Source organism: Sesamum indicum, linkage group LG13, assembly GCF_026168435.1.
Source record: "Sesamum indicum cultivar Baizhima isolate 11 linkage group LG13, ASM2616843v1, whole genome shotgun sequence".
Lineage (NCBI taxonomy): Eukaryota > Viridiplantae > Streptophyta > Magnoliopsida > Lamiales > Pedaliaceae > Sesamum > Sesamum indicum.
In genome coordinates, this window is record NC_142669.1 from 10,051,781 (window position 1) to 10,075,929 (window position 24,149).

General features: G+C 32.3%; 2 protein-coding genes and 1 non-coding gene across 5 annotated transcripts; 2 read left to right on the forward strand and 1 right to left on the reverse strand.

Moving 5' to 3' along the window:
• Nucleotides 1-1,236: 1,236 nt before the first annotated feature.
• Nucleotides 1,237-1,310, forward strand: TRNAI-UAU (transfer RNA isoleucine (anticodon UAU)). Its single transcript has one exon. It is a non-coding gene; the product is annotated as a tRNA-Ile (tRNA).
• Nucleotides 1,311-1,366: 56 nt separating this feature from the next.
• Nucleotides 1,367-4,909, forward strand: IQD10 (IQ-domain 10). The gene is made up of 6 exons (XM_011099951.3): nt 1,367-1,627; nt 2,201-2,310; nt 2,397-2,555; nt 3,298-3,528; nt 4,189-4,302; nt 4,410-4,909. The coding sequence occupies exons 2-6, from the start codon at nt 2,236-2,238 to the stop codon at nt 4,689-4,691; spliced, it is 861 nt and encodes a 286-aa protein (XP_011098253.1). The 5' UTR covers nt 1,367-1,627; nt 2,201-2,235; the 3' UTR covers nt 4,692-4,909.
• A 3,579-nt stretch (nt 4,910-8,488) lies between these two features.
• Nucleotides 8,489-10,510, reverse strand: TCP3 (TEOSINTE BRANCHED 1, cycloidea and PCF transcription factor 3). Of its 3 annotated transcripts, none has more exons than XM_011099949.3 (2): nt 9,033-10,510; nt 8,489-8,922 (listed from the first exon to the last, which is right to left on the reverse strand). In XM_011099949.3, exon 1 carries the CDS (start codon nt 10,371-10,373, stop codon nt 9,075-9,077), a length of 1,299 nt encoding a protein of 432 aa, XP_011098251.1. In that variant the 5' UTR covers nt 10,374-10,510; the 3' UTR covers nt 8,489-8,922; nt 9,033-9,074. The 3 variants fall into 3 exon arrangements, with proteins under 3 accessions (XP_011098251.1, XP_011098249.1, XP_011098250.1); XM_011099947.3 differs by having other exon boundaries at nt 8,489-8,925; XM_011099948.3 differs by having other exon boundaries at nt 8,489-8,940.
• Between the last annotated feature and the right edge of the window lie 13,639 nt (nt 10,511-24,149).

Here is a 24,149-nt window from a genome sequence, read left to right on the forward strand (position 1 = left end):
GTAAAATTAATAGGCAAAAATCTATAATTATGCTACATCGAGCCAATCCTAGTTCATTTATAGCTCGTTGATGGCCCAATCAATTCAGCTGACATATTTGCATCACTCCCACCTCGAATGACACATCAACAAGGATAACTGTGCTAACTGAAATTTTGGTATAAGGCTAGGCTGCACCGTAACAAGTAGGCAATTTTTGCTCTAATATGATAGTTTCGGTTCCTGCTCGTGTGAAACGTGGATGACATGGCATACAACTAGACCAATGTACTCTATGAAAGAATATGAGGATACCAAAATCATGCTTAACCAACTCCCTTATTGTCTCATCCGATTCTTACAGATAGGGGTTTAGATAAGTCAATGTAGGTAAGTAACTTAGCTTCACAACTTCACTTTACTTATTCAATCCACTTAGCTCACCAACTTGACGAATCTCTTATGTTTATAATTCAATATATATTTTTGCTTTAATCTTCTCCGAAATTATTACTAATTTTTATTGAAGTACTAATCCATATTTTGCAGGTTGGTCCTCAAAAAAAAATTAAATGGATTTCGATACTTTATAATGCTATTGGACTCTGATATGCCTAAAAAATTACCTAAAATTGATAGAGAATGATTATCAATGATGATTTTCAATTTAATAAAATTAAATTTTGAAGAAAAGTATATGTTTAAATATTTTAGAGAATAGATTATATTACTAGTGTTAATTTATATTATTATCTTAATGAAATATAAAAAAAGATTAAAATTCTGTAAAAAAAAATTGCCTGCAAAATGAGTACAATTGGGGAAAAATAAACAAATTTCAGAATTGGAAATCAATAAATAAAATACTCATAATGTAAGAAAATCAAGAGTAATTTTGTCAAAAAATAGAGTAACAACTAATATTTGAATTTTTAACCCCAAAAAAAAATTAATGGACTGTATCTTCAGATAAAATTACTGAAATAGATTTTCTGAATTATAAAAATATTTTAGGGATAATTATATTTTTGCTTTATAATATATTTCCGTAATACCATCTTATTTTAAACGTAATTACAGAAATTACCCCTATTTAGAGAATGTATGTATAATTTAAAAAAAAATATATATAAATGATGTTGATACTTTTGTATATATATTTGTAAATTTCCAAAAATCAAGAGTGATGTATAAATAGACCATAGGTTATAGGGGTTTAAAGGGAATTATTGGTCTACTGAAAAGTCTTAACAACAAGGTCCCGTAGCTCAGTTGGTTAGAGCGTTGGTCTTATGAGCCGAAGGTCGCGGGTTCGAGCCCCGCCGGGACCAATTCTCTTTTATTTTTATTTCCCCCAAAATGCCCTTCCCCTTGTTGTTTCGCTTGATGCTCAAGTTATGAGCTGAAGCAATGGAGAGAGTAAGCTGTCTTGTTTAAGAAACTGCAATTGAGCTTTCAAGAGAAGATCAAATATCACACTCCCTCTCCCACCATCTTCCGTGTCAGTTGCTTTGTCAATCACTCCAAGTTCCAATGTTCTTGTCAAATGTTGCTGTTTATTTGTTCTATTCCTCACCAATTCTTTCACACAAAGAGGCCGAGATTTCGAAGAACAAGTTCCGATTGGATGAGCCCATAATCTCAGCAAGTAAGAAATATTGCTCATTTATGATATGCGATTCTTGACTTTGTTCTCATTTTAATTTTTGAGCGTGCAAGTGTTTAAATTGTAATGTTGTTTGCTTGATCCTGGTGGGTCATTGTGATGTTATCATGAACTGAATGATTTTAGGGTTGAAAAGAGGGCGGGTTTGGATTTATTGTTCTTCGGTCAGTGATGAATTCTGTTCGATTCTTAATTTTTAGAAGACGGTTGCTATTGAGTCATCTATATTTTATCGGTAAAATTTATGTAATTCATGATTTTAATGGAATCAGTCCATTCACATTCACGATCATTGGATTATGTGCTGTAATCTACCCTTTGTAATATATGTAGTTTTTGTGGAGATAAAGACTTTCTTTAGAAGAAAAAATAATTCCAAGTAGACAATGTCTCATATTGCAAGAATTTGTGTGGATCCGAATGTATAAGATAGAATTTTGCTAGTAATGGAAATAAATCATTTTTGTTTAAGCTCCTGCTTGTAATGTTTAGGAATTTGCATTTAATAGTGCTTGATCTGGTGTAATGGCTGACCTGGGCATAAATTTGTGGTAGGTTAATGCTGTAATTCAGCACCAAAACCAACAGAGATGGGTTCAGGTGATTGGTTCAAGGCTATAATAAGCCTAAAGAGATCAAAGGAAGATAAACACAAACAAGCTCAGGTAACTCTTTGAGTACATTTCTCTCTCTGTATGTATATATATATATATATGAGTTTATTGTATATCTCTTGCACATTTTGATGCAGCATTCTGGGAAAAAATCAAATGGATCAAAGGGGAAACAGCCGTCCAGCAAAGAGGGCAGAATTCTTGCCAATGGCACTTCCAAGAAGAATGTCAAATCAAGGCACCTAACAGAGGATGCTGCTGCTACAAGAATCCAGACGGCCTATAGAGCATACAAGGTTAAGTAATCATCCAATTTGAATCAGTATGATCAATGCTAATATTTACGGCTTTGCCTTCTCTTTAGAGCTTTTTAGTTACTCGTATTCTACGTTGTAGATTGTTTAACCTTGATCCTGAAGTTAGGACTTGAATCTTGATCATATACAATGTTGAACAAGTAGAAAGTTGAATCCCATAGAAAACTACTGTTCTTTTTCTCATAGGACGATTTATTACATTATTCAATACATTCAAATTCAAAAATTGATTAAAATCAAAGAATATATTTGAAGGAAACAAAAAAAGAGAAACTATTATGAAAGTAGACATATATCCTCATGTATGAGATTCGAACCTCTTGACAGTGAAATCTCAACCTTACTACTTGAATAAGTCCTCATTGGCGAAAACTGTCCATATGGAGCAGAAATTTTCAATTTGATGCTAATATGCTAAATTTAGTGACTGCCACTTGATTGCGGTTTAGGTTGGGGTTGTATGTCGGTGCTAACTGGTCAAAGGAGCTCAGAGTTATAAACGATCTGAATCTCTAGTTAAATAGAAACTAGTTTGAAATCAAGGAAACCTCACTAACGATCTCGAGATGAGCCCCAACGAAGATCTTCCGATGGTTAAATTAGAAGAGTTTGGGAAGATCAAGCGATTACATTTAAATGAAAAGAGTAATTTGGTTCATTGGCATAAGCCCACATCACCACCATTTCTTGCCATAATCCTACTCCTTGGGGCTTATTGCAGGCGAGGAAAACCTTGCGCCGTCTAAAGGGAGTTGTGAGATTTCGAGAAGTTATAGAAGAAGGCCATTCAGTGAAAAACCAAGCAATGTCTGCTCTGAATCACATCCATTTCTGGAGCAGGATACAAGCGGAGATCAGAGCACGATGGCTCAGCATGGTTACTGAGAGCAGGACAAGGCAGAAGAAACTCGAAAACCAGTTAAAACTCGAAGCTAAGCTGCATGAGTTAGAGGTACTCTGCTTCAATTTCATTTTAACACCAACCATATGAAATTGATCTTTGTTTTGATAAGCATTGTTCCCTTTCATTCTGTATAGTTTGTCTTTGTATTCATTCATGACCAAGTCCAAGTCAATTTTTCCTTGATTAGTCCAGGAGGTACGGGCGTGGACAGATCGAGTCAACTCAAACATATTAATATCCAAATTTATTTTAAACTTCAATCCGTGTTTCACCTTTGTATCATTGTTAATTGACATCCAACTTAAGTCGAGTCAGGCGCGACCCTAGCTCAACTAACTTCATCTTTCTACACATTTTAATTATTTTTTACTAATTGAAAGCGCGATCTGTTTGAGATCCTTTCTTGAGTATGAAATGGATTCTCAAGTATTTTGGTTTGGCTACTTCAGCCATATGATTCTCATTTTCAACAGCTTTAAGTAAGAGCCAAGTGAAACAAGACATCTAGGGAGTGTTTCTTGTGCAGGACTCAAGAAAAACGAATACTGCCTGCACGGAAGCATGTTACAAATATTAAATATAAAATGATTATTTCTTTTAACAGTTTCAAATTATTTAGATTATGTGGTCCTCCAACAAAAATGCAGAACTTTTGTTAAAGGGAAAACTAGATGACCTTCGTATTAGTGATTGACTCTGTCGAAACAGGCTGAATGGAGTGGTGGCCCTGAAACCATGGAAGAAATCCTGAACAGGATACAACAGAGAGAGGAAGCAGCGGCCAAGCGTGAACGTGCCATGGCTTATGCTTTCTCACACCAGGCACGTAAATTTAACACACTTTGCAACATCTTATAATCTCAAAAACATTTTATAGGACGTTCTAATAAGCTCACCCTAACGCCCTCTAAAGTTGAATCTTTTTGCAGTGGAGGGCGAATTCTAATCAGTATTTCGGGCAAGCTTACTACGACCTTAGCAAAGAAAGCTGGGGCTGGAGCTGGAGGGAACGATGGGTCGCTGTTCGTCCATGGGAGAACAGGTTCCAAACAAGGCCTAGCCTTGCCAAGAAAGTCGAAGCTAAACACAAGACGACTGAAATTACAAAATCAACCCCTACAAAAACTACAGCTAAACCAGTTTCTTCAAACGGGAAAGTCTCAACACATGCAAGAAAGCTATCCAGAGTGTCCGAAGAGGCCTCTGCATGAGTGGCAAAAACGACATTTTGATTGATTGATTTTCCATTTACATTTTGGTTTTCCATCATTGATGATTGATTTGAAGAAAAAGGGAGAGATGATATTTGTATTTTGTTCTAATTTCAAGAAATACTGTTTATCTTTTTATTATTTGTCAATAAAATCATAGAGGGGACTGTATCTATAATCTATTATTAAAATGGATGGGTCTTTTGGCGTTTCATCTATTTTCTGTCTACTATCTTATTTTTTAATTTAATATTTATTTTCGTTTTCTTATTTATCGTGTAACTTTCTATTCTCTCATTCTTGTGAACCTTCATATGTACAATAGTTTGATTCGTTTCCAACTCCAAAATGCTTTAGAAAAATCAAAGAAACGCTGCTGAAAATCTCCACAAAGTACAATTTTGCCAGCACAAATTCGAATATGTATTTTTATCTCCAATTTCGCTCTTATTTTTGGGTATTTTGAGATTATTTTATTTTATTTTAACAGTAGTTCTATGTCTATTTTAACAACAGTTGTTCACTAGTCATAAATATTTAATATCAATAATTACTACAATGATTTGTTATAATTGTGCAGTCATGATGTCATTATGATTAATTTAATTAAAAAAAATCAACTTCCGACTCCAATTGTCTAAGAAGAATACATTTGGATCGATAAAATTGAAATTACGAATTCAAGATATCTAACAAATCCTTTAAATTTATCTTAATAATTCTAAATTCGAAAAAAATCAAGCACTTCACCTCTAATTGAACTATCGTTTACTAACTATTAATGATTTCAAATTCTTTTAATACAAAGTCATTTGAAGTTCTTTCTTTAAATCTTTTACTCAAATCCAAATATAATTTGAAGCAACCAAATTATATCAACTATTTCTTACCAGATCCCGCTCGACTAGAAAAGTCAAGATCTCACAAACAAGCAAGTGTAGGTTTGAATCCCACGAACGTGGGTATACAGTCTACATTTATAATAATATCCCGTTTCATTATTTTCTTTTTACAATATATTTTTTATTTAAAAATATCAATATATTGAATTGGTTTTTAAGTTTGAATAGACTAAATGATGTATAAAACGAACCTTATAAAATAATAAATAAATAACTCACCTCTATTAATTTAGATGCTCAAAAAAATTGTACAATCAAATCTAAGGACAATTTAGATGGTGAATGCAACTTTAAATATTGTCGGGAAGGTAAACTGCATTTAACCCTATATTATTATCTTCACCAAAAAAATCTTGCACTAACTAAAATCCCTACATCTATACACTTTATTATCAAGGGTGGGGTTTTTTTGGTATCTCTCTCTCTCCCCAATTTTCCGAGTTCTACATCGTTTGTCCTCTCGCTATTTTTTCAATAATTTCTCATAACTTCTTTTTTTAATAGCTATTTATTTATCCAATCAACATACATATACTTTTAGATAATATTTTTTTTTAAAAAAAAAAAATCTAATTCTGCACGCATATTTAAACGTGCCACGTGTACAAGTAGTAACAATCAACCATCAATAAGTAGAGACAAACCTCAAGCAACTGTCACCATCTCAATAGAAGCCAATTATTTTTTATATTTTAATTATTAATTTATTTCCCCCAATTTTATGTTTTTGCCAAAATGGTAAAGAAATAAAATTTCCAGCTAGCTAGACTTGGAGATTTTTAAGAAGCACAGACATTTTGCAGGGTAGGGGACCAATGCTCTTTGATGATGGTCAAGTACCCAATTTTGGTGCTATTCAAAGGCTTCTTTTTTTACCCCCATAATTGATTTTCATGACATTTCATTCACTTGACATAATTGGTGGCCTAGGGTTCTTCCTTCATCTCAATAATCTACCCTTCTTTCTAATGTTGATCAAGAACCCTCTCTCATGTTTTAATGCTAAATTCATTTGAGGGCCCATTACTCATGCATACGCGCGATTGTGTAACATTAAAATGGGATAGAAGATCATTCACCCTCTATTTAAGCCTTTTCCTCTCGAGAGTGGTACGATTAGGACAATAATTTAGGCACGAACATAGGAATACGTGTTTATATGACACTATTGTGTAGCGTTGAATTGGAATAGAAAATAATTCACCCTTTATTCAAGCCTTTTCCTCCCGACTATATCAAAGACATGAGACGAATAATCAACCTTGGCGTGCACATGGAAGTACGTGTTATATGACACCATGGTGTAACATCGGAGTGGAATAGAAGACATTCGCCCTCTATTTATGCCTTTTTTCTACTAGCTATATCAAAGGCAGGAGAGGAACGGTTAGGACAACATCTCGGCATGAATATAGGAATACGTGTTTATGTGACACTATATTGTAACATCAAAGTGGAATAAAAGACCATTCACCCTCTATTCACGCCTTTTCCTCCTGACTATATCAAAGACCGGAAAAGAAGGATCAGGATAGCAATTTTGACGTGAACTGATATTTGAGCAATAACTACGGCCTAAGAAGGGAGTGCATCGCTGCACAACCACACCAAAGGTGTTACTATAATAAGTAGATTCGCCTTAATAATTTACAGCAAATTTCCAACTTCATCATTTCACCCAAGTTGCCACAAGCAAATTCGTGTTTATATAGACGACTAAACGATTTACAGCAAAGTATCTACCTCATAATTAGCCAACTTCCAAGAGCAGCATGAGATATAGTTGTTTCTACATTCAAGTTACAGTAGGGCGAGCTTTCAGGAAGTAAATTTAGGTAAAGTTCAGGCAATCTGGTACTGTACTACATAAGATACTGCTAAAGCTTAACTAGCATGGCTGAAAATATAGACATTAGGTTTTTTTTAAAAGAAAAGGGTTAGCTAAAACTGGGCTCTTTCCTTTCTGAAACAATCTTGATTGAGAGTTCAAGACAACCTAAGTTCTGATCTGTCCTATAACTAGACTCCTTTGAATAAATTACATGATAAGTATAGTGCACATTTGGCATTTGAAGACCATAGAGTTCATCGAGAGTACACTTACTATGTGGACTGTTTGGTTCGACTAAATCTGATTTGGTACCTGGCCACATTTATAAAATATTCTAAAACTTACACAGGGTATCAATTATTAAAGAAGAGGATTGAACACAATGAAGACTAGGGAGTTAAATTGTAAAAATGCAGTAGGAGAGTTTGGTTTTAAATGCATTCTCAATCAACAGAAATGCAGTAGGTGGGATTTCAATATTTCTGTTTGCCTACTGCCAAAACGAGCACGACAGCCCTCTCATGTACGTTGTCAACCATACCCAAAGGTAGCTATAAATAGTGAACAACACTTAATATCTGTTTGCCTATCTATCCATCTACCTATCTGTACGTATGTATGTGTAAATTATGCAGGTATCTACAAGATCAATGCTATAACTTGGAACCAAGATTAAATCTTGCAACAACGGTAAGCCGTCAATGAATTACTACATGGTGATCTACTTCTTCCCGTCCCCTACAAACATTTGATCAGACTATTCGTCTGAAAATTGATCACTCCCACACTGCCTCTCTGGCTCTGAGGGGAGGTTAGGTCACTTTAATAATTTATGCGGGACGAAAAGTGTTGACGAACTTCGATCTTAGAAGGCAGTAAAGCTAAATACTGTAAACAAATTCTCATTTTTGTCCTACGTGAATTGTTGATCATTTCTATACAGAGAAAACAACCTAATTATTCCTCATATGAGATTAAAGAAGCAACAAACAGCTCAAATCAGTAAAACCACAGCTATGACATGCTTAGTATATGCAAGTCATGTAACCCTCATCCAGGTTCGATTGCATAGCAGAAAACAAATATTAGATTTTGATAACACGGATTAGTTCTACAAAGATCAAAGAAAGAAGGTGAATACTTAACTTAATTGAAACATGTCTCCCTTCAATACTCAACTCATGACTCTTGAACTGATGGGATAGTACCAACACAGCAAGTAAACAGTAGAAACATAGTAAGTCTAACAACGGAATGCATAAGCAAATTTAAATGGCTCGAAACAAAGTCGAGCCCTGCTTGCACTCAGGCATGGAACATGAAACTAGCATAGGAAACATAAAGTAGCAAACCGGGATCGAAAAACCTGAAATACAATCAGATTCTTCGCCCAACGGCACCCGCCATTGAGTAAAGCTCACTCGAACTTCCTCCATCAGCTTTTCCCACATCATCCCATGGCAGAAAGACTGAAACTTTTACCTGTTCTTGATTTCTCCTGCTGAAAAATTTTAAGCTACAATAAGCTTGTCAGCAACTAACAGAGTTTGGAACCTGAACAATAACTTGTGAATTAACATAAATGAGAAACGGCGTGCTAGGCATCACCTTAATGGAAGAAAGGAGGAAACTCGTTTCTGTGAGTTAAACTCAGTGGCGAGAATCTGAGGAAGCAGAGGATGGCTTGTCAGAATAGCCATCGCGCTCCTCATCATCACCCTGAATTCGTGCAGGAATGTGAAACCCGGGGAATCCACTGAACCCGGACGCAAATCCAATGCCGGAAACTGATGATGGATAGACAGGCAGAACTCCGGGATGGTGGTGGGGCCGTTGTAGGCTGTGATCAGCGTTGGAGATTGCCACCGCTGATGGGTCCATCCAAGCACGAACTGAAGGTGAGTTACTGGACTGAAGGGGTCCCCTCTGTGTAAATATCTGGTTGTGGCCGAACAGCTGCTGCAGCAGCGGCTGCGGCGCTGGTGGCGAATTGAACAAGTATCCTGCCGATGCGGCTCCTCCGGCACTCCCACTGCCGGTTTCCCCACCAGCATTCCAAGCTGCAAGCCTCTGGAAGCGGCCGAGTTCTACAGCCTGCTGGTGGTTCTCAGCCCACCCGGCGGTTCCATCAAACCCCAGTGGAGTGCCACTCAGTAGAAATTGCCCTTGAAAATGTGTTTGTGAATTGACTTGTTCATCGTGGTTACTGGGGTTTTGAGGATGCTGAGTATGGTGGTGAAGATAAGTTGGATCTTGAAATGACTGCAAAGAGAGCCTCAAATCTTGGCTATGACTACTGCTTCTTGAGAGCAAGTCCGGAGAAGAGAAGCTCTGGAACTGCATAGCTGAGGAACTAGCCTCATCCGAGGCACCCACTGGAAAGAAAGACTTGATAGTATCAGCAATGACATCAGAGTCTAAAGATGGAGGCAAAAAGCTTGAATTTTGTCTATTGGAATTCTCATCTTCGCCTCCCAGCATCGCCATTGCTCTTTTACTTGCAGACCCGGAAACGTTAGAATCCATTAAATCAGCCTGGTGAATACCATGTTGTTCCTGGTGCTCTTCTTCTTCTTCTTCTTCAAGCTTTTTCTGAGCATCTTCTGGCCCAAAACTTGCATTTGGCGCGTAATAGTTTGTGGGATGCCAGGCGGGGAGCTCCGCGAGCTCATCAATGGCCGCCTTCGCCTTCTTGATGAGCCAATCCACCGCCTTGCTGGGCCGGTCGTAGCCAAGACGGTCTTGGACGTCATAGAATTGGATGGCCGTGTGTGCGGCGAGGCGAACACGGCGGTCCCTGGGGCCTTTGGCTGTGCAGACTTTGCTGTGGCGGTCTTTTCTGCCGGTGGACCTGACAATGTGACCGCCTTGGACCTCCACAATCTCTCCAACACTGGTTTTCAGGCCTAATCTTGATGATGTTGAATGACGATGGTTGCTCTCACCCATTTTTCCTCGCAATCTTGCATGTTCGGATGCAGGCTCCAGGGGTGAAGATGAAGTGAAATACGACCGTTTCTTGGGTGGCGGCGGCGGCGGCGGTGGCTCCAGCGACGGTTGGTGGTGGTGAGTATCTAATCCCCTCCCATAAAGCAGCTGACTTTGATACAAAACTGGTTCTTGATGGTGGTTCTTTACCGAGTTCTCTTCTCCTACATGCCTTGAGGTGGATGTATCCTGATTTCGTTGATTCTGATAAAGATGACGATGATGAGGATTCGGATTCGGATTCCTCTGAGGATCCAGAGTCAGACCCTTGTGCTTTTCTTGTTCCAGCTTTTGAATTAGAAGACTTTTTCTTATCAGTCTGTGGATTAAGCTTTCTCTTTACACTGCTCTTTTCCACTACCCTCTTCTTGTTCTTGAAAAACAATAACAATCTGCTGCTGCAAAATCTGCTTTTGCCTCTTCCAACTGCCATTCAACCTTCCAAATTCCATCGCCTTAAAGCTAAAATAATAGCCCCCCAAGAAGGCTAAGCCCACCACTGTTTTAGCCTAACCCATCGTTGTACTTCACCTTTTACACAGCTTTTGATGATGGTCTACACACACACACACACACTCTACTCCTACTCTGCAATCTGTACTAACAATGAATCTTCAAAGAAAACCCTAAACACAAACTGATGCAATTCTTCTTTTTTTATTGCTAGTACACCAATTCAACCACCAAGATTACCCTCTAAATCAAGAACCCTTATGGTAACTTTCTTGAAACTCTTTCATCTTTAAACATAATAGAGATGAGAGTTAGAAAAGGGAAATACAGAGAAGAAACAAGCCAAGAATTTGCCTTTAACAGCTCATCTCTCTCTCTCTCTCTATCCTATAAGAGGCCTGGATTGCAGTGATGAGGGTGGCAGTGTTTGGGTCAGAAAGGAGATTAAAAGATCTGTATGATATTAACAGTGGCCCTCGGCTGCTGCTGTTTTTGTACAGCCTACCCAACTCAAAAAAATATTCTTTTTTCATTCATTCACTCAGTCACTCACTCACCACCCTACTTGTTTTCATTCAACCTTTCACCTCTTCTTACTCCTGTCCCCCTCAATTCCATTCTGTCCTACAGCCTATTGGGTGGTCTCCAAGATTCTCATTTTTCTTATTTCTTCTTTTTTACCTCTTTACTCCCAAGTTAGAACCCTAGATTGTAACAGTTGGAGGGTGGGGTGGGTTGATCTTGATCTTCCAAAATGGCACAACGAGAGCCTTCTTGAAAATGACTGCTTACAGCTTTTGTGGGCTTTCTGTGTACCCTTTTCCGATTTTCTCTCTCTTTCTTTTTTGCTTCACTTAAAAGAAACAACATCATCCTTCCCCCTATTTTCTCTTTCCCCTACCCACCCTCTTTTGGCATTCCTCCCTCTTTATTTGTCTCAATCATCTTTCAATCAACTCTACTTAATTATATCCTTAATAAAATGTTTGTAAATATTTTTTCCAATTTTTTATATTATAAAGTAAGTTAAATGGACTATTAAGTGGTTCTCTGAATCTACAGTAACTTCTATTTGTATGATAAGAATTAATTATTTATACCAAAAGAAAAATACAGTGAAATAAGTTGTTAAGAAAATTGTAAGTTCACTTATAGTAAAAGTTGATAATTTTCTAAACAAAAATGAAAAATAAAAAAAAAATATTGAAATTTGATTTTTTAAAAAAATAATTTAATACTTACAATTTTATTAATAAACTGTGCAAGTTGATATGTAACTACTTATAACTTTTAATTTATTTAATTTAAATAGTTTAAAAATATAAATATAAAAAAAAAAGGCGTGCACACACATATACACTCTTTTCAACTTATTTCTAATAATAAATTGATATGTGCTTGATGCCCATACAAATGGGATGGCCTAAAGAAGCCCAAGAAATTCATGAGGAAAAACAAGGCCCAAACCAAAAGAATACAAGGCCCAAACCGTACCCTAGGAGGCCTAGTTTGGTTAAGGATGCAGGGTGTTCACAGAAAACAATTCGGAAAAACCCCCCCAGAGAGGCTAGCAAGAGCCCCAAAAAAGAAATTGGCTCAACCAGCACAAACTCGAGAGGAGCCAGAACCAAGAGGATCTCACAGGCTCACAAGAAAATTTAGGAACTCTCCTCCAGCCAAAGTCAAATTCGATATCACGTGGTATCCATGTGTAGCCTAGGTAGCATCCATATAAGACCTCTTAAGGCACACCTTATAAAATCAGATAAGGACCAACCGCCTCCTAAAAGGCACGTGGCGCTCCCAATCGAAGGTAACCCTAAACCTTAAAAGCTTGGACTCCAATTGGAAGAAGAAATTTCCTCAACCACCTTGCCAAAATCCGGAAAGACATTCCTTATCCCAAGAAGATGTCCTCATCTGCAGAGGACTCCAACCGTCCCTATGACTCGTGGATTCTCCAACCGCTGGAGGATGACCTTCCAATGAATTTGTGGGCATCCAACCTTTTATCCAACCACTTTGAGATCATGCTCCTCTGAATTCGTGAGAATTCTTCACAAAATTTATATGAGATTCGCTCTTCTCCAAGCGACTTATGATTATCTATAAATAAAAATTTCCCCAATGAAAGAAGACAATTTCTTCATTCATACTTTAACTTTTACCTTCATGCTTCAACTTTAACTTGAAGAAATATTCTAATTCCATATTTAAAATTCTACTTTAATGTCAATCTCTCCCTTATATATAAAAAAAAAAAAAAGAGAGAGAGAGAGAGAAATAATACTCTCATTTTTACTCTTTCTAATCTCTTAATTCATAGCATTCTATGTCATTACTTTCTACACCAAATAGACCCGAGCACCAATTTTTACTTGCATCAATGTTGATTTTAAATAATTACAAATACCCCAAAATTAGAAGGCAAAAACACCAGTTAAGCAACCTTTTAGTAAAATGGTAAGTATTTAGAAGTTATTTTAGACTATATTTTGACTCTCTCAATATTTTCCAAACTTAGGGGTATATTTGTAAATTGCCTATAAATAGCTGATAAATAATTTATTTTCAAACACTCCCACCTCATCTTTTTTTTCCACTTCTCAGTTTTATTTCCAAACATTTATCTCGATCCATGTGCAAAATAATAACATCAAATTTGATAATATAATTTTCAAAATAAAATAAAGTTATATTAATTAAATAAAATAAGAATAATTATTTTAAATAATAATGCAAATTAGCAGTTAAAAAAGTGGAAATGTAATTGTCAAGCACAAGAGGTGAATTAATTACAGAGAACATTTATTTGGATTAGTATGAAATTACAATTTTCAAAAATGCTTTCATGTAATTTTAAGAGTGGTGTGTGGGTAGTTTTGTAAGTTAATAAAATGAGGACCAAATTAGTTTTTATAAGGCCTTAAACCTTAATAAATACTAGCAATAGAAGCACACATCCAAGGTGTGAGTAGTCTATTTTTCTAGTTGATTAAATAACTTTTTTTGAAGATAAAATAAATAATTAGTTAAAATTGACAAAATAAATTAATATTGAATATATTTATGGAAATAGAATTATTAAGAGAGTTAATTCATTAAATAAATTGAAATATTGTAAATAAATAAATATACTTAAGGGCATTTTTGTCCACAAACATGTTGGCAACTATCACAGGGAGGATGATCACCCCACAATGCATGCAAGATAGCAAGAATATCCAATAGTTTAAGCAACACCGTAATTTACAGTCGAAACTAATCTTATATGTTATTTCAAGCAACATCGTGTGCGAACTCGCCAACAAACTCTACACATTGGGTACACTCTGCTTATATCATCTGTTAGTCTGTAGAGAGATGCCGCACAAGTGCGCTGCCCATGCATACCGTCTGTCGACCATCTCCCCAACATGGGCACCCTACTCGCCCATGTGAACATTTACTTGCACATCTGCATGCCGACTTCCTACAAAGTTTGCAAGCTGTCGAGACCCAGGCCTCAGTGCTCACAAAATACCGACACTCACTAATGTACCCAAGACTTGTACGTCCACTCATCGTGCAGCCTATCGTGCACTATCACCCAATCGTTCCTCAATCAGTCAACTATGTACTTTGTGCTGCCCATCAACCCGAAGTCATGACATCAACACTTGTCAACAGTCTGCTAGAACCTGTCGATTCTCGCATGTGCATCATGCTGATCCATAACAACACTCATCGCCGAGTCTAATGAGTATATGTGCCGCATTAGACCAAACGACTTTTCAAGAAAATTACAACAAACATAGTAGTTAATTTAGAGGGTCTCACCATTAAATTTGGTAATCCTCATCTCCTCGACTAAATTTCCCTTCCTTTTCTACCTTTATTCTTTTCTAATTGATGAAAAAAGAATACAAAAATGCTAAAATATTATGAAATATATAGTATTAATTTAGAATAACTACATACACCGTATAAGGGCAGACCGTATATGATCAATTATTCAAGAGTTCATTAAATTGGTGATATGTAGATAGGATGAATTTGTCACCATATAATCTATCAATATATATATACATATTTATTTTCTTTACAAGAAAAGATGACTAATTTACATTCTTGACTATTTTGGTGACCACAATTTTCAGTGTATTTGGAAATTTGACTCAGAAAAATTAAAAAAAAAAAAAAAACAATCCATTAGTTTTTTTTTTCCCTCATAGAAACGATCAATTATACTATAATTAAATTTACATTTTGTGCATATTTCGAAAATGTTTTGTTGAAGTTACCTCATATACTATTGTAGGGTTGACGCACATAAGAGAAAATAAATGAAATGATCAATTGGGTAAATTTTAGGCAAGGCTAAAATGGGGTTTGATACAATTTACAAGTATTTCCTTATTTTTTGATAAAATCGATATGCATTGATAATAACATTCGTTCAATAATTAACTCATTTCCGTTAGCTTTTATCAGGGCTCCATCCAAATTCTGTATTCGGTTTTGAACCCTAATTATAGTTTTACATATTTTTTTAAATTTATTATATTTATAATAATATCCGTTTAGCAACAAATTTTTACATTATTTTTTCCAAAACTATCTGCCCAACATTATTTTTTGAAATAATTAAAATTTCAACAAGATTAAAATTAATATTTTTATCTCACCTCGAAAAATTACTCGTATATTCAGAAGTAACAGTAATTTCTTAAATAATAAGAAATATTTATAATTGAAAAGGAAAAGCAAACTATGAAGCAATAAAATAGAAGTTGTCAAAGGTAAAAATACACAAATTATTACAAAGAGAAAAATGAAAATATTATTTCCCCAAAAGGGTTCCTAGAATTCCTAAATTAGGGCATTTCCCCTCCAACCTATATATTTTGAGGTTAGTGCCAAGATGTGCATTGTTTGTACACCTTCCAACATCGAAGTCCAAAATTTGATGTTTTTCATGTTTTTTGAGCGCTGCACCCAAATAAAATTTGAGTCACAATTCTTTGTTTATTGGGATAATGTTTATTGTAATTATATATATACATATATCTTTTTTGTAATTTATAAAATTATATCTAGTATTTTTTTTAATATTTATTTTCGTTTAATAAAGATCTGTGAATTAATCTGAAATTACCGAATCTGTTGATATTATAAAAATGAATTAAATAAAAATTCATATTTACTCCCAATTAATTTATTGCAGGTCAAGTATATTTTTTCTAATTATATATAGATCCAACGATTCATCTTCCAACATGGATGACGTCGAATTTTCCTGTAAAACAATTAAAATATTATCGATTCAACTTTTTGTAAATATATAAGTGTACGTATAGGGTTTTTTTCACTTTTTTTAAATGTAAATTTTTATTTAGAATTACGATATATGATTAGTCGAAAACCTAATTGGGACAATATCTTAAGTATTTTATCAAATTAATCTACAGCTCTGTTCCCATATATCCATGTGTTATTGTGCTGATTTTTATAATTTAAGAGTCTGGCCATATCATAGATTGAATCAATTATGTTGATGAACACATAATTGAATGATATGTAGACATACATAGACGTGATTCATCTGGTTTAGCAATCAATATATTTAATTAATATTTGAGTTTTCGAGTGAACGCAATGAAAAAAAAAAGAAAGAAAAAAAATTAATACCCCATTCCATTAATATATATTCTTTATGTATTTAATTCATTTTTTTTTGTTCAATATACCTTAATGTTTTATATTTATGGATTATTTTAATTATAAATTTTAGTTTATCTATTTTTAATTTTGAAAATTTCAATATCTATAATTTCATTTATTTATTTTATTTAGAAATATAAGTGAATATTTGTAGTCAAATTGATGAAAACTATGATTGCATATATTCTTATTGACCTTTTATAATATTAGAATGGACAAAAAATGATTAATATTGTTTGTCTTTATTACCAACAAAATCAAAATAAATAAATAAATAAAATGATTCAATAATACCTTTTGATTTCAAAAAGTACAAATTTAAAATAAAATAATAAAAAAATATTAAATAATGAAAGCGATATCAATCTTCTATTAACTATAAATAACATTTTTTTTATCTTTTGATAAGGAAATTTGAACTTACACAAATTGGACCCCCTGAAAGATATATGACAATGAAACATTTAATTTTAAATTAAGGTAAATTATATTGAAATTAAATTCAAATACACAAATATTTTACGTTTTTTCTAAACTTTTAAGTATTTTTGAAATTGCAGTTATATACATTTCTATTCAACGGCAAAAGTTCACACAAATTACATATAACTCAAGGGGTGCATTTATAATTTGGGTTAATTACACGAAACCCCTTTCAAAAAAAAAAAAAAAAAAGGAGAAAAATGCAAGCAACTCCCTTGTGATACTGCAAATGAGCAAATTATCCCCTTATAAAAAAATAAATAACGATGTACCTCCCTGTATTTTTTAAAATACAATAATTTACCTCCCTATGATTTTTAAAATGAAGCAATTTACCTCCCTGTATAAGGAGGTAAATTGCTTCATTTTAAAAAAATATAGGAGGGTAAATTGCTATATTTTTTTAAGGGGGTAATGTGCTCATTGTCAATATCACAGGGGGATAAATTGCTATTCACCCAAAAAATAAAAAATTACACTTTTTTCCAAACAAGTTTTGAAATTACACTTTCACTCCCTTCATAAATTTTCTATTTAAACTTGACATCGTCCCATTAAGATTTGAACGAAAACTTCTGACATTAGAAAACAAAAATTTACATAATTTTTTAATTTTATCGCTTATTTACATTGCAAAGTAATTTCTTTTACTTATAAAGAGATAAAGCAATATATACATATATGGAGTGAGCGTAACATCATTATATTTTTTTTTATAAATACAAAATTATTACACAGGAATATTGAACAATGGGTAAAATTAAAAATTTATATAGTTTATTTTGCTAAAGTCAATTTCTTTTTCAAACTCTAATAAAATGAGGTCAGGTGTAAATAGTGAATTTCTGAAAAAAAAAAATACAACTTTTTAAAACTATTCTGAGAGTAAAGTATAAATTTTTATTTTCATAGAGGTGTAAGTATAATTAACTCTTATAATTTTGTAAAATATAAAGAATGTTTATGTATTTGGACCTGACGTGACGTAGGAATATGGCAGATGAATGCATGATTGCAAATAATTAAGATAAGCCGCAACTTGAACTCATTATTATGGAATAAACAAATCATTTAATATTAAACAACTAAAGTAATATTACTTTAATTAGTAGTTGTTTTTTTTTATGTACTATGATTAGGAAATTAAAGTAATTTCCACCCTTTTTGCGGCTCTTGTCGCTATCAGAGTTGACACAAATGTAAGGAGACTGGACTACTGGCTACGTAAATAATCAAACATGCTACATTGGCTCACAACTTTCTGGGCTGTCTCAACTAGTTTTTACTGTTGACTGCGTGAATAAATTATAAGATAAATTACGATGAGTATTCTCATACAATGAAGAGGGATTATTTCTTAGATAATTAATTTTATGAAAAATATGTAATTATATCAAATAATGGGGAGTATTTATGATTGTACCAGACCTTAGACGAGCCGTCTTGTAATTTACCTTAAATTGTAAAAAATAATTGTAAGTTAGGTAAGAGTAAATGTTGGAAGTGTGTTTTAAAATAAAAGTAATCATTTTTGTTTAGAAAAAATTAAAGTTTGAGCGTTGGTAAATACAATTTAATATTATGATTTAACAGTGTATTGTAAAAGTTGGTGAGAAGTTGTTATATCTTTTAGTTTGAATCGGTTTGAATTAAGCAGTTGAAATGTAAGAGCTACAAATCAAAAACCATTTTTCCGACTTGCTTTTAATAATGGCTAAAATGCATTTTACTCCATGTGTTTTGTTAAAAAAGTTAAAAATCCTTCTGTGCTTTTGGGATAAGCAAAAAATCCCCTGTATTTTAATAAACTCAGCAAAAACACTCTTTGGTTAGTAATTAACGGAAGGTGCAATACATGCGTTTCTTGTGCGTATGTTTTTTTAACTGTTTTTTATCTTATTTTTTACTATTCTTTATTAAAATGCCCTTATGATATATATATATATATATTTCACATATACATTTTTTACTTTTTTAAGTGATTTTTTTTATTTTTTTCATCTATCCAAAAAATAAAATATTTTTTTAAATATATTAACTTAAAAATATTAAAAAACATCATATAAATTGTTTCTAAATTAAACTATTAAATTAAATTATTTCTAAATTCAAATAATTTTTACAATTGTTAAACTTAAAATTTAAAAACTATAATTGTTAAATCTAAAATTATTTTTAATTAACTCAAATACATATTTAATTATTATAACTATTTAAAATTGTTCTTAATTAACTAAATTATATTTCATTAATATAATTTAAATTAATTAAAAAATAAAAAGAAAAAAGAAAAATTGGGGCGTCGACCGTCCTATTTCCTAGCACAAAAGCGCCATCGTCCTGTTTTCACGCACGACCAACAGCTGTTGCATGACCATGATCAATGAGAATGACTATTTACTACAATTATTTTGTTTTTAATCATGTCAATTATAAAATCGTGGTTAAATGTTATATTTTTTATAGCGTCCAAACCAAATATCGATACGTAACATTTATTCTAGACCAAAATAAAATAAAATGTGGTTGGGGTTTAAACAAAAATACAAAATTGGTTTATTTGAACATCACTTATCATAAATTAATTTGTCATTATTATTAGGGAATAATTAGTTAGAGTATTATTATCATTATTATTATTATTGAAGTAAACGCGAACAACTAACGCAATTCTAATCCTACAATATTTAATTATGTAGATTTACTATATATTCCCAAAATTATTACAATTATTTAATTCATGCGTAGAAAACATGGATGCAATAATAAACTACTTACCAAATGCCAAATATTAAAGTTGTCCTAAGTTTTTGTCCTATACTTATTTAGAATCTTGTAAACATCTTATATCCCCTCTCATAAATTATGTCCACTCATTAAATATAATATATATATATATACTTATAACTTATATATATGATCAATTTAACGATTAATTATCAGAAAATAAATTTAATTGAAAAAAAAAGTATAAATCGATCTCTAAAGTATTGAAGTGTACAATTTTGTTGTAAAATTTTATATTACAAAGTTGTTTGTATATACTTAATTTTAATACAATTTTCTTTTCGAATTAATGATATCAAAATTTGAAAAAAAAAAAAAACATGAAAGATTAATTACATAGTCCACTCTCTCAAATGGGGTGTTGGTGGATTGAAATTTTTTATTTCGAGTCGTGTTATAATTTTTTTATTACAATTAATATATACAGATCATATGAATAATAATTACGAAGTTTATTTTATTTAAATATTTTTATATATATAGCTTGTATATATTAAATAAAATAGGACATGTAATAAGATTTTGCATAAAAATCCAATTCGGATACCGAGGACTCGAGTCAAAGTGTACCCATTACAAGTGAACTTCAAACCCATATTCTCGAATCAAGCAACACATTTGTATACTAAGAACAATAAACAAATAAATCACAGTAATTCTCAATTCAACCAATATACCATTATAGGAAAAATTATTTGTTTAGTCCTTTAAATATGTTTGCTATTAATTTTAGTCCTTTAAATCTATCCGTTTTAATTTTAGTTCGATAACTTTCAAAATTGCTTAATTTTAGTCATTTGGCCCAATTTGGCGAAATATTTTACCCCTACACAGCTTTTCAAGAGCAATTTTAGTTCATATATATCCATTCATTTTGCATCTCATAGCTAATGCCCGCCTAGAATGGTATAAGAATTTAGGTTTATTGAAAAACTATTTGGTTATATTACACTTAGAGTATTATAATGGACTATTAGTCTTTATCGTCAAAAGAGCAAAAGAGTCGTAAATTAGGCTAAATAATCAAATTTACGCAAAATTAATAGATAAAGGACTAAATATAATATTGTCAAAGACAAGTGATCAAAATAAATTCAGACCAAAGTTATAAGACAAATTCTCTTTTTCCCCACCAGTACACTAAGAACAATAAAATACAAATTACAATAACTCTTGATTCAGCATAATAATTTATATAAAGTGACGCAAATACACACACGTCCGATGGGACTCAAACCCATAAGTTCAAACTTGTTTATAGATCTCAGCCTTAGCCTCAACTACTACGCTGAAACATTATAGATTTAAACCTATATTCATGAGTTTTGTATTTGACACTGATAAATAAAATAGATGGCGTGGGAGAAACTGGACTGGATTTTCTATTTTGAGTTTAATTGTATCTTCTCTTGCAATTTATATATATACATGCTATGTGTATAAAAATTATATTATTTATGAAAAAAATTATATATATGACATGTACATATTAAATAAAATAAAAATATATAATATAATTTAGAATAAAAAGTCCAATTCGACAACCTAGGTGTCGAGTCGAAGGCGTACTCGATCCAAGTTAACTTCAAACCCATAATCATGAGTTTCGTATTTGATATTATGAGGATGTTTGCAACGGATTAAAATAAATATCTATCAGTTTATTGTTGAAAACAAGTTAATAACGATATTTTTATTTTTTTGCTTTTGTATTTAAATTGATTTAAATCAATAACTATAAGCAGTCCATATCGATAAATATAAACTATTTTTCGAATCACCTCGGCTCAATTTGTTATTTTTTTCAGAAGTTTTGTTTTTTTTAATTTTTACTATTGGTTAACTTCTAATTTTTTTTAATATTCTATTGCTTCTCTTGTGACAATTAATATATACATACATCAGGTGTATAAAAATTACGTCATTGATTTTATAATTTTTTCTTATATACATAATATGTGTATATTAATTAAAAAATAAAAAATAAATAAAATTTAAAATAAAAAATTCAATCCAAAAATTAAGGTAAAAGGCTCCGATGCTTGATTGGGATTTGGGCGGGTCAAAATGAAGTCCGGATTCATGGGCGCATACCTTGGGTTGTTTAGTAAATAAATTTTAATAATGGGGGTAATTGCGTCATTTTGAGAGGGGGGACGTGGGGAAACCGCCCCACCATGCTTTATATGAGCTTAGTTTTTGGGACTCGAACCTTCGAAAGTGACTTATTTGACCTTTATGTGTAAGACTATGACCATGAGGTCCTCACCAATGCAAGATCATAAGTTTCAATAATATGATTATGACGGCATAGTTTTCTAATTTAGATTTCTTGTACTTTTAATTATAAGTATAATTACACCTCACAAAAAGAAATAAAAAGTATAATTACACCTCACAAAAAGAAATAAAAAGTATAATTACACCTCATTTCTTTAAAATTTGATGTAATTGCATATAAATTCTCTATAATTTAAAAAAATTACATTTAGCATCCCAAGTCTGTAAATAAAAATAAAAGAATGTGCTGATATCAACAAAAAAATTAAATAAAAATCCGTATTTATTATTTACCTTTACAAATTTATCATATTTTAGTCCCACAGAACATAGAGTCGACATTTCTAATCATTTATTTTACCAGATTCTCAAAATGACCTTCAAATTAAAAAAAAATCGACATATTTAATTCCATATCCAAAAAATTTTCATAAGATGACAAGAACACATGCAGTGTATTTTCTCGTTAGATGACACGTGCATTCACATCTATTTTTGTATAGAAATTTGAACGTGGGAGTAAATATGTCGAATTTTTCTAATCGTAAAATTATTTTTAAAATTTGTATAAAATAAATGACTAAAAATAGAATTAAAATTATAATTTTACCTAAAATATGTTGATTTATATTTGGATTTGACATTTCCCCATTGTGAAGTGTGAACTCAGGTCTTGTCATGTACTAAGTTGTATTCCATGCTTAACATACAAACATGTCAATATTGGTGGGATCTCAATTGGTCCACATTTATGCAAAAAAATTTCAATGTTCTCACATAGACTCTAAGCAATTAATTGCATAGGTCCTATAAATCAACTGAAAATATTTTTATCATATATATATAGCTATTATAATTCTTTTATTTTGATTGATATTGACATATTTTGATTTTTTTTTCAATAATTTAGATCAGATATACAGTACTAAGAGCATATTATTTCATTTTAATCTAGTTAGTTTTAGGTACGTGATTGAGGTGTCGTGCACTTATTCGTCGTGATGGGACACTCTTATGCCAGATATTAGGCACTTTGAGGGTGCTCGTGTGGGCTTATATACTTTTTAAAATATTTTTATAAGATATTTGAAAGTTTATAAGATGTTAAACAGTGTATTGTAAAATTCTGAGAGAAGGGTCGGAGTTTATAAAATTAAAAAATAAGATAAGAGTTTATGAGCTATTTAAAAAAAATGTTAACTTATTTTTCAAAAATTTTACAAACTCCTGCAATTGTGATCATTTTAATTACAAAATTGTCTCTATTAATTAAGATTTTATAAGTTTTATAATTTTAATTTATCTAGATGATTTAAGTGCTTATTTTTAAAATAAAATTTAACATCTTATAAATTTTAGAAATATCTTATAAGATATATGATCCTCTCAAACCTAGGAACATTTTGGTATAGAGACAAGAGTTTTACATAAGAGCGTAGATTTAAACGTCACTCGAATTCCTTGTTAATTTCAATTTGGGGCAGCAAATTACACTTTTAGTCCATTAGGATATGGGATTTTGACACTTGTAGTCCTTTACTTTACGAGATTTTCAAAATAATCACAGAATTGGGAGAAACTCAATATATTTAGTCCTACATTTTACGGAATTTGCAAAGTTATCCAAAATTCAAAAAATTCGACTCATTTAGTCCTATAAATTCCGTAAAGCAGATGACTACATGTGACGAATTTTCTCAATTTTTGAACCATTTCAAAAATCCTATGAAAACATGGGACTACTATGTGTCGAGTCTCTTATTTCATGGGACTAAATATGTAATTGTGTAATTTCGCCAATTCGGGACGATAACAACACACTCAGCATCACTAAACAAACAACCTAAAGGAAAACAACATTCTTAACTTCATCTCACGTACCTCCTCTATTTTTTCATTTAAAACATGACATCCTACGCAGCCCAGAAGAAAACGATCTATCGTTTCAAAAAACTCATATTTTCCATTGAAAACGACAGAGTAGCGCTAAGACATCCGCATATGGGTGCCTTAAAGCTCTCGTCTAGTAAT